This window comes from Callionymus lyra, chromosome 16 (genome assembly GCF_982586985.1).
Source record: "Callionymus lyra chromosome 16, fCalLyr1.hap1.1, whole genome shotgun sequence".
Classification (NCBI taxonomy): Eukaryota; Metazoa; Chordata; class Actinopteri; order Syngnathiformes; family Callionymidae; genus Callionymus; species Callionymus lyra.
In genome coordinates this window covers 3,418,268-3,430,426 of record NC_141833.1, presented here as the reverse complement: position 1 = coordinate 3,430,426, position 12,159 = coordinate 3,418,268, and the positions used below count along the sequence as shown (strand labels likewise).

At 36.7% G+C, this 12,159-nt stretch overlaps 1 protein-coding gene across 7 annotated transcripts in view; it reads right to left on the bottom strand.

The window, feature by feature from the left end:
* Nucleotides 1–12,159, bottom strand: part of astn1 (astrotactin 1) — a 267,228-nt gene that overhangs the window by 119,643 nt on the left and 135,426 nt on the right. For all 7 annotated transcript variants that reach the window (XM_087811062.1, XM_087811065.1, XM_087811063.1 and 4 more), the window contains one exon: nucleotides 6,479–6,667. In XM_087811062.1, coding sequence (XP_087667188.1) covers nucleotides 6,479–6,667 — 189 coding nt within the window. The remainder of the gene's footprint in view (nucleotides 1–6,478; nucleotides 6,668–12,159) is intronic.

The following is a 12,159-nucleotide window of genomic DNA, read 5'->3' as shown; positions in this document are numbered from 1 at the left end:
TCATTTCATTGTCAGTCGAAAAGAAAAAATGTTCATTATTTAAATTGAAGGAGTCGGAGAATTTACAGATATAACTGAACGGACAGAAAATGGCTGAGGCCTTGAAACACCGGATTTCAATATTTGTGTTGTTTGTCTTTTTTGCACAAGATAGCTATCACTTTGCTTCAACAGTGTTGCTCAAGGTCAGCCTGGTCACTTAAAGAGGAGAAAAGAAGAGAAGAACATGCTTGTGTCAAAGAAGGACATGGCATCCTGAAGAGGAAATGAAGAGTTGCGTGTCTGCATAAGACATCGATGCGACCAAAGAAATTGTGAGAGGCGGAAGACGAACATGTAAATGTGATGTCAAGAACCTTCAAGTATCCACTTACAATGCCAGCAGTACTTCTAAAATGATGTGTGGCCGTTCAGTTCCAACCTGGACGAATAAAATTGCTTTTTTGCTGCATTACAGATACATTTCTAAGAGTGATGTTTCACGTTGTTGTTCTTCTATTTTTTTTTTGTAGGATTTGGATTGTTTGGCAGAAACTTCAAATGGTGCTTCTGTCAGATGACAGTAAAAATGAAGAGTGATGCACCTAACATGGAGAATCAGTGGATGGGTAGGTGGTGGTGATGGTGGGGGGGGGCTTAGTCATCTAATGCCATCTGTCTACACAAAGGTAACTGGGAGTGAGCGGTGTGGCTCAGCAGGGGAGTCCTCGGATAAAACGGCTGGGAGCAGAGAAGAGAGCTAGTCAAGGCCAAGATGGCGAGGAGCGTTGCGCCTACGTGATGAAACGACTGGAGCGGTAGCTTTTGACTGTTTTAGACGAGTGTTGCTAACAAAAATGGATGGCTGACAGAGAGTCATTATGTGTTATCAAATATAAAAAAACAGCAATTGAGTGTTGACTTGAGTGCTTTTGAAGAGTTTTCTTTCATAACAGCTTCATCTAAACGCCATTCTAACTTCAATGATGTAGTAATCTCCACGGCTAATGCTTCCCAGCAGCACTGCCGTGAAACAGATGGAAAAATTGCATGATGCTTTTTTCCACTTAAAAAATAGATGCACAAAGAAGAGGCGACATAATTTGATATTTGAAAAAGTAAACTACAAAAATATGCACCTGACAGCAACTTGAATATCTCCACGAGAAGTCATATTTTTGGAATTGATTCTAATGTGATGATGTGCACATTTTATTGGAGAGACAATTGTGTTACTCTAGCTGTTTTTCAGAAATAAAGTTTCTCACTCATAGACAGGAAACAGCCTCGCCTCCAGTGATAAGCTTTTAATGTGTGGGCCGGCTGTTCCTCAGAGAATAATGGGATGTGAGATGGAAAGCAACATGCATCATTCGCTTTACTGCCTAGATGCAAAATAAGAAATAAGTCAAAAAAGATTTTTCAACAAGTGATGAAGTAAGTCAGACTTTATATTATATAGAGATGATGGCTGCTCAAAATGTAGCTGTATGACTGAATCTTCACTTCACTGGCTTCTGGCTTGTCTGGAAACCAGTTCTGAACTTTGAGCAATAAAACCCTCGGTAACAATAAACCTACTCAACAATGACTTCAGAAAACTGTATATTATTTAAGTAACATAGTTGAATAAACTTAATGTCTGAAGCCATAATCCTGAAATACAAAATAAGTTTCAAACTGACTTTGGCAGATTTGTAAGACAGTCAACATCCAACCTAACTCCAGGCCATTAGGTTCTTTACAGTCACAAATAGCACCAAACTTTTGCTGCCTCGAAATGTCTTTAGAATATTCTCGTATCTTTGAACTCTAACTCCAGAGTTGAGAACATGATAATCAGACTAAACTAACCACTGTATCAAAATTCAATTTTCCCCTCAAGCTCCAAACCAAAAATACATAAACTTAACAGAAATCAGATAGACTTTAATAATCCCTCTGGAGATCTCCTTCAGGAAATTAAGTTCCAGTTCACAGCAAGTTTCATAAAAACAGAACGAGAACAAGTGCAAACAAAATAACTAAGTGCAAGTGTATAAAAAACATAGATTAAAATAAGAACATAGAACTAATAGGTATATTACTGTTGTATATTACTGTTCTGGGTAGGAGCATTCGTGCTCCATCTGCTTCTCTGCTCACTGATGACAGTGTTCAGAGGATGACTGTCATCATCCATGATGGACAGTAGTTTGTCCAGAGATCTCTTCTCTGCAACTGTCACCAGTGAGTCCAGCTTCATGCCAACCACAGAGCCAGCCCTTCTGATCAACCTGTCGACACTCCTCCTGGACACATTCCCACCCTAACACACCATAGCATAAAACAGGAAAAGGATAGTCTGCCAGGATAAGCAACGTCCGGCTTCACTCAAGAACACATTAGTATTCATTCATTCATTCATTCATTCATTTTATGGGGGTTGTGGGGGGCTGGAATCTATCCCAGCTTCTTCAGGCTAGAGGTGGGGGACACCCTGGAAAGGATGCCAGTCTGTCACAGGGCACACAAATATAAACAACTATTCACACACAGACTAATTCCTATGGAGAACTTCCCAATCAACCTCTGTATGTTTTTAAGACCATGGAAGGAAACCCGGAGTAAACCTATGAAACCTGGGCAGAACACACAAACTCCACACAGAAAGGTCACAAGTTGGTTCCCCTCCCGACCTGGAAGCAAACCGGCAACCTTGTTAGGCCACCATGCACCCCTCAAATTTAATTAATTTATTCAAATTACAGGATGTAACATTTGACCAAATCCTCCTATTTTAATTCATCTATAAAGGTGTGTTCCCACTCTCTGACAAACCTAGGGCTGGGAATAAAACTCCAGTTCTTTTGAGGGACCACCAAAATGCTTTGGTAGTATTGAAAAAATCTTCGTCTTTTGGTTCCAATTTTCCGTACCCTTACATTCACCTTAAAGGTGTAGGGACACCAAAGAACTTTTTCAAGGGTGAGTTTTGATTGTTGAAACAGCGATATTTACATTAGATGTTCTCTAAAATGCTCAATGAATGGTTTCCAAAGGCTGTTCTTTTTCTTGTTTTTATTTGAGCTTGAGCATCATTTCAGGGTCGCTTTATGTCTGAGAGGAATCCATAATTCAAGAATATTAATAAGGATACTTTTTGAGATTTGTGCTTTTATACACTTGGCTCAATTTTTGGATTGCTTTTAGTCAGAAATCCGTGTAATACTACCGAGAAAAAGTGAGGAGCACCAATATTTCAAAAGCCGTAGCCAATGAAAATATCAACATGACCAACAAACAAAACTTTCTCCGTTTTGCGGACGGCAACAGGCTAGTTGACTTTTCATTCTAAATTAAATTGTGATCAACCTAACTTGATGTCATCACCAATAATTTAAAACAAACCAAGAACATAACCACATAACTTTACGAGAAAGTAAATGTTGTGCATTATTTTATAAAGGCTTTGCCACGTGAGCAAAAATGACAATAAAATATCGTATGCATTTTTTTTTTAATATTCAAGGAACTCTGGCGAGTGGCATTTGTGGTAATGCTTTATTATATATAATCAAGATTTATTGTGTTCTTGAATTAAACTGCAGTGCCTCACCATCATCATAATAAAAAGTGTGAATTGACAGGTGTTTCCAGCTATCTATATATAATATATTATTTCATTTTGATAGACAATAATCTCTATTAAAAGTGATTAAAGCAGCTCAATTTAATGTATAAAAATGTATTCTGCATACATCTCTATACTTTCCTTTGAATTAAAAAAAAGTAATTAGATATAATAAGAGTGGTCGATCCAATTCTAAGTGAGAAACGTTCTTTGCAGGATTGTTGTTTTGGTGACATTGAGATAAGAGTCATCGCGGAAATATAATGTTTTAATTATCAATTTATCTAAAATTCTATATTCAAAATCTTTAAACAACCATATTAATGGGCAGCCTTTTAATTGGCTGAAAATCTGAATCTTAATTAGTTTTAAATCATCAATAGATATAGAAAAAAGAAATAACTGATGAATAATTAAAAAAAAGGATTAGTAAACGTGGATTTTAAACAGTATAGAGTAGGAGCGTGATAATTAAGGATTACAAGGAAGACACAACTGATTCAATTCTCTTAATTAGAAAGCCGAACATTATTTTCCTCCTACTGAGCGGAAGTTACCGTAAAGTTAAGCGAGAACTCTCCAGATTTGAATTTGGCGAGTTAAGAATCCCGAGCGATAGTTAGCTTGACAGCATTATGATGTCAGCGCTTTATTTGTATTAAAATTACGATGACTTGATCTCACGTTGTTAGACGCATTTCTGTCAGGAAAGACAGACCTGCTTTTTCTTGCTTCTGATTGGTTAATATGTCGTGAAGCCTTCTGTGATTGGCTAGATTTACGCAGAAAGAACCGACTCATTAAAAGATAAGTATAGGGTATACATGGGTCAATATAGGCATGAGAAAAACATTTTTTAAAGGCCAAAATCTAGTTTTTAAATATTCTATAGTATTTTTCTTACTCTTTTTTGTATTAAGATTAAAACCATTTCTGTTCTTACCTTTGTCTGTAGATAAAGTCCATATATATATATATATATATATATATATATATATATATATATATACAGTATATTTACACATCTGAGTCTTGACGAAAGTTGTGTAAGTATTTCAAGTGTACCATAACTACAGTGTTTATATGCACACCGGCTCACCCACGACCAATGCAGATTAATTATTCAGACTAGTTATTAAAAATAGACAGTGCAGTCCAGCGCAATTTCCAGCATTTAAGATCTATAATGTTGCCTCAGCAATAAACCGCACAACAACTGCTAAGTGAGCAGAAACGTGGATACTAATAACTGTGTTTTGGTGGAATTCATACAAATGCTTTAGGAGTGTCAGCAGCATTTTACCATAAAGATGCTGAGAATACGTTTTTTTTTTACTTAAGTTTGCTTGTCAGAAAATAAATCATTATTTGGAAAATGGTATTGAGTTAGAGAAAAACTATTTTTTTAGGGAATTGTATTCAGCGACATTCCGCAGTAAAAATCAGAGTTGATTATATTGGTTGAAGTCCAGCTAAAGGCAAATGTGTTTCTGTGTGTAGCTTATATCCCTGTACTAGTGTTGGTTAACTGAAGGCAATTTGGTTCAGGCAATAACACATCCATCCACACAAACATCCATAAATAAATGTAAAAACTATCAAATACATACGCAAATACAACAAATACAAATAAACAAAAATACATATTAACATACAAAAAAGAAAAAGTTTTATTATTATAATTAAGTATAGAAGGGTAGAAAAAAAATTTCTAATAAATAATATTTAATCTAATAAATGAGTACATGTTGTCGTATGGCTGGCCATGTTTAATATAACATGTGCATAGTATAACATTATGTACATTAATCAGATACTAATGTATGTTTCTTGTTTGGTTAACTAGTAATACTTACTCGCTTGATAATTAATACTTTAAAATAAATAAATATATTTACATAATATATAATAATAAATAAAAGAAACTGCTTTAATGTCAGCGAATGCATCGTCCATATCTGTTCGTACTAGTCGGCTAATGAAGCAGTTTTCAATAACAATTACTATATACAGAGGCTTCACAGCCCATCACTAGTTCATACAACGTTACATATTAAGTGTATCTTAAGAAATGTTAATGGCATCTGGGAGTTGACAATAAATAAAGATTACAAAAAAAACGTATAAGTTGAATTTACCGAAAATACATGAATAAAACAACCATTATTTAAACAAACTGAAAGCCAGAAGCCAAAAATATTAAACAGTTTAAACTCGCCCTGCACATTTAAACACATGTTTATTGCAAATGACATGTCTAAGGTTAAGAGAAGAAACACAAAGGCGTACATCACAGTAAAATGTATTCCACAGTAACTGAATGTCAAATGGCCTCTGCATACAAACCGCTATACTTGAATGCTATTAGTGGAGCGCTGGGTAGAGTCGTCCGTGTGGGGGTGAGAAATGTCTGGAGGGGAGATTGTGCTATTTGTGCGTATTAAGCCAAGTGTTTGATTATCTCTAGTTGCAAAATGAATGTGCTGGAAGAACCTCGGTTAAAATCCCCCGCAGCATATATAAATGCATCTGCTGCTGAACTTCCATTTTCCCACAGATTACTTTACATTTGGTTGGTGTGTGAAATAAACACGTGTGGAAGCAGAAAGAAGGGTTTTTTCTAAAGAAAGACTACTTTTTGAACAACATGTCATCCATCACCTCATCCATGTATTGAAGGGTTGTTTTCCATTTGTATGTGTTTTGTTAAGAATTATTATAACAAACTTATCTAATCCAATCACTATACAGCCAAAGTATTCTCATAGAATCAGCTCCAGTTGAAAAATGATTTTTACTTCATGACACACATGCGCTGACCTCACTAATGGCTGGTCATTAATAACATTTAAAAACACATTTAAGCAAAAAATATGCGAGTCCTACCTTTGCTGATATCCTGGTATTCCAGCCACAGCTGTCTCTGAACCTGTTTGTTGGGGTACCAGATGGTACAGGACTCCTGGAAGCCGTACACGGCCTCCTGCACATAGTGGTTCCCAAACTCCCTGAGGATGGCGACGAAGTCGCTACGCTGAGTCGCGCCGTCGAGGGAATGGATGGCCGAGCTGAAGGCTGAGAGTGTGGAGAGGGAAAAGGATGGGTTGATTTAAAGAACAGTTGGAATTGGAAAATCTAAAAATTAAGTGAAACGTTGTGCACTCATGCCACAGTTCTGACTAGTTTCAAACTCAATCTTGAGTATTAATATTGCTAAAAGGTAGAAAAGGGCATAACATGAAAAATATATGCATTATTAGCAATTCCTCTGCAGTTGAAACTAGACAGGAAGCCTAAATGAAAATGAACCAAAAGGATTTAAATGCAAAATATCCAATAACATCCGTTTCCATTATTTAATGAAAGACATTAAAAGACACATTTACCAAGATCTTATTTTGCACACACTAAATAGCATCCAGATAAATATAAGAACACATGTATACAAGTGTAATACTTAAGACATACCTATTTAAAATTAACCTTTTAACCATGGTTGCAGCATGTCTGGTTCGAAAAGACACAACATATGTGGTCACCGGCACATTTTTTGTTTTTTTTCTATGCTTGAGTCATGTAACTTAATCACATAACTAAAACAAAAATGCCATGTATCACTCCAGACACTCAGGGCAGTTGGACATCTGCCAATCACCCAGGTTCAGTGTAACATTTCCATCACTGGGACTTCCAGTCTGCTGCCGGTGCAGACACACAGAGATAGTTCAAGTGCTTCATTACGCACAGCACAGACACACAGTTGAGCAGACAGATGACACTGTCAACTGTCTTTGCTGGTAAAAATGACTTTGAACTCTGTCAACTCAGCTGTACGTGCAAGTAAAAAAAAGGTCACTTGGCATTAGCACTTAGGCATTTAAATGGACAAAAATAAAACATGTGCCAAAAAACACAAAAAAATATATACAATATTCTTGATATTAATGAGTAATTGGTCAATATGTCAGTTTGGATTTCAGCTCAGTAGACCTGATAAATTCAGTGTAAATGCCCCCAAATTCCTTATTATCATTAAATAAATGTTACCACATGATGTGTCGGACAATCATTTGAAACTATGTTTCTTTTTAAGTACCTTTTTATAATAAGTAAGTTAGTAAGTATGTAACTTGTATTTACATAGCGCTTTTCCAGACCAGGGTCACAAAGCTTAAACAATCAAAACAATACTCATTAATACAAATTCTTTTAATTACTTTAGACGTCGCAGAATGGCTGCCTTGGTGCATGTTTCTGTTTTTCTATTGCTTATTTTGTGTGTCATCTTATTTCATTTTTTTATTCTGTACTGACACCACAAAAAAATCCTATGCGTGTTTAAAATACTGGCAATAAAGGTTTTTGATTCTTATTCACCATTGATGGAATTTGTAAGACCTGATTGTATCTTTTTATTCTTCCTTCAAACAAATCAGTATTTATAATAGTAGAAGTACAACATTTTAATGCTCAATTAACCATAGATGAACTAAATAAAAGAAAAATGAAATGTGTTTTAATGGAACAAGTAGACAAGAAAGAAAAAAAAAAAACCTTTCCAAATGATAAGTCAAAAATGTATTTCATGGCATGAATAGTAGGAAGATTAGTTGGTGCCGATGATGAATATGATGGTTTTTATTTTCAATTAAAAAAGTTGCTTAAGGAACGTGTTCTCAAATTACATTAATACTTGTTATATTGCTATAATGACGAGTACATGCACATCTTCAATATGTCCGTACTAGTGATGTGTTAATGAAGCTTCATGAGGCGGTGTTGACATTTTCTGACCTCAGTAGATGACACTCTAGGCTTTTTAATTAAGAGGTGTTTCATAAAAATAGTTGTCTAATAATAAAATAAAATAAAAAACGACTGAGATGCTTCATGAAGCAAAAAACGGGTATGGAAAGGAAATATGTTAAAAAAGTGACAATGGTCTCTGGGTTGTAGAAACATATTCATAGCTCCCATAAAAACGCAGATTTCAAATTTATTTTTCAATTTTGTTTCCAGTTAAACAAAATAACCAAACAAAAGCTGTAGCCTAACAAATATCTGGCACAGCGGGAACCAAAAAGAATCTCCTGGTTTCATTATTTCATTTTCAATATTTGACATGCAGAATAATAATTATAATCACAATGACTACTACACACAAATCCATCTTGTTGCGGCTGAAAGTTGATTTGCTGGTTTGAATAAAGATGAAATAAATACAAAATATAGTCAATATAAAGACAAATGTCCACAGGAATCCCTCAGGGATGAACAATTAGGGTGAGAATGTTATTTGCGATGAGGGAACTGAGCAGTGAATCATGCTGTATGAATGCAAGAAACAGGCTCAGGAGTCATATTTGATTAAAAAAAGCGGAAACTAATGTCCAGCAGGCGCAGGGAAGATAAAGCGACGTGGGTGGGTGCAAGAAAACATAGAAACGAGAAATCAGTAAGAGTTATCGAAGTTATTCTGCAGCAGCAGTTCATCCTTTTGTTGCAGAAACACTATTAATATCAAAGCTCTCCTGCTACACCCGCGCTTATTTCTCTTCTAAAATTAAATTAGGAGGCCACTGAAGTCGGAGAAAGGAGCAGATGGGCGGGAGATGGAGAGAGGGAGTGGGAAAATCTGGGAGTGCGGTGTGGATGAGCAATGGTGACTTTGGTATCCGCTATAAAATCAGTAGCCTGACCCTCCGGTGGCTGTTGAAATATGATGAGCTAAAGAGAGAAACAGGAGTTAAACCGAGGGAGAGTGCAGAGTTGCACCTCACCGAAGAGAAATTGCGGTTTTATGTGCTCAGCAGACATGACAGCCACTTTCCCACCACAGCCATGCAATTGGAAATGCATTCCGGGGAGCTTATTTACAAGGGGTGCTTCACTTACCGGGCCACCGTTTATGATGAAGCACAGAAACGCTTTATTACAGTGTTTCATTATTACTGTCAAAGCACGGAACACTATATGTGCTACACATTCACCTGAGTAACAGTTTGTTGTAGAATTAATTTAATTGTTTCCTGCATTATTTTTTTTAAAGAAGGGTTTTGAAAAATAAGGCAGAGGTTACCTGGTAGTGATGGGCTACTGAAGCTTCATAAAGCATTGTAAATCACTAGATGACGATGTGTTATCTTTGGTTTTGAGTGCCTAGTTCAATGAAACCTCCCATTATTTTAAACCCCCCCAAAAAAGTTTGGAAAATGACGACACTGCTTCATGAAGCTTCATGTATGTTTGGCATATCTTCTTTATCCATAGCAACTTCTACTACTCACTTCTACTTCTTAAACAAAATTTAAATAACATTACTTAAAAATGTGTAGGTGATACAATCACAGCTTTAAGGAAAATCTGTTAATCATGTAGTCTTGTGGTGGTCCTGCATTATTAAAACAAAAAGTGTAGTTTATTGATTCAAAGGGAGCTTAATAAGACACAATTTATTTCAATAAAATATCTCTCGGCTTTGATAAATCAAATCATGTGAGGTAAATTAATGAATTACAGTTTTCTCCTGCAATGGTGAAACGCATGGAAGCACCAAAAATTAGACGTTCATAGACGTTAACTGGGTAAGACGTGCTATCTGTACCTTGGGAAGACGCCTGAGATGTGTCCTGATGACTTGCTGTAGGTGAGATTGCATGCAGAGGCTACTGCATGAGAGCGAACGTTTAGAAAAACAGGCAAATTGAAACCATATTGATTGTTAAATGCAGCTGGACTGATGTTGTTGCCAGAGGGTGATTAAAAGAGAGCATCCACCACTGAACCGATGAGCCGTGACGGTGCTCACCCACTGTGCAATGTGACTTTCCCCCCCATCCTCCTCTCACATCCCTCCATCATTCCTCTCCCACCTTGACCAAATCGAAAAATCGGTTTATTGTGTGATATTCATTTGAAAATGTGCTCATCATTACGAGTCTGCATACGCTACTGAGTCCCTGCAGTATTGGGAGGTGCCTGTAAACACAACATAGCCACTTCTGCACCACTGGCGTTGCACTCTCCCTGCTCTTTATGATGCTGAACAGAGGGTGCAGCTAGGATTACCCTGCTGTTAAATGGGCTGTAGGAGTCCACAGGTGAATTGAATTTTGCATAACAGAGAAGTATAGCAGGCAGTATTAAGATGTTTAAAATCACACCTGAGGGTGTAAAATTGGCCTGGTGTGAGCAAAAATCTACTTGTATTTTGAATATTATTCATTTATTAGGTGGTTAAAAATATTCTAAAATATGACGTTTAAACCAAATGTTAACCAATGATAATAAATACGTATTATTATTATTACTTTTGTTGTTGTGTAATTATTATTTCTAAGAGCGATCATGGAATAATGTCATTTTAGCTGAACAATAAATAAATAATCTCTGTCAATGACTTTAAAATATACACAAAATGTGTGATATTTAAAAAAAACCATTTCAAATACAATTGTTTTCGGCCACAACTGGGTCACCCTGACCCAAAGGCTAGGCAACCCAAAATAATAATATTATTGACATATTTGATTACAAATCTGTCCAACTGGACAAAATCTGTTCAGCCATTAAATGTCCAATCCAAGGTAGGTCGTGAATAAGGACCCAGAGGAGAAATCTCATTTTCTTTTTTTCCCTGACATGTACGAACCGAAGCAGCGCAAAAAAAAAGTGGTATCTACATAAATATTAGGGTGTGATAAAGGTGAGCTGATATACATCCCACAGGACATCCCGAGGAACATGCTTGAAAGCAATCTCCAAAGATGTTCAACTGTGGAGGGTGAAGAGATGGTCCACAGTTCCACAACCAGCCACTCTATAATCTACACAGATCCTACTTCACAGTATCTCTGAATGAACCTCACACGTGGAGCTAAGAAATGTGATTTCCCATGGCAGCGCACCAGTAGGGGATCCCTTTTTAAATTAACCCTTACCCAGTTCAGGGGCACCTCCCCAGATGTCCCTTCGATTGTGCATAAGGACATCAGGGAAAAAAAAGCCTTGAAATCCAAAGCTTTGAGGTTGGTTCTAATCAAACACAGGAGCAGTTGCATTTATGAAATAATTAACTAGCTTGTAACCTCAGCCCATGTGACAGCCAAGCCCGCCTTCGGGTCTGCCTCGGTGACACAACACGGTGATAGCCAGGAGCACACGCCCCTAGGCCTGTAGGTACCCTGCCTTTGGAATCCCACCAGCCAATAGGACTGTATTAGAAACTTGGCAGATTATAGACTAACATAAACCATTACCGTTCAGACTAGATGGTAAACATTCACCATTATTTTGATCTTATTTTAGTTTGTTTTAAATCATGTCAATCCCGTGGGAAGTTTGTGGCCGTGCAAACATTGTGAAGATGCTGCAGCAGCAATTAAATTAAATTAAATTTAAAGTGTCTTATCATAACAAAGTTATCTCAAGACACTATACAGTTGAAATAAGACTATAGTTGATTAAGGAAAAATAGATCCCAGCAATTCAACAAAGAGCAAGAAGCGAAACACTGTACAGTGAGCTATGGCGAGGAAAAACTTCCTTTTAGAAGGCAGAAACCTCGA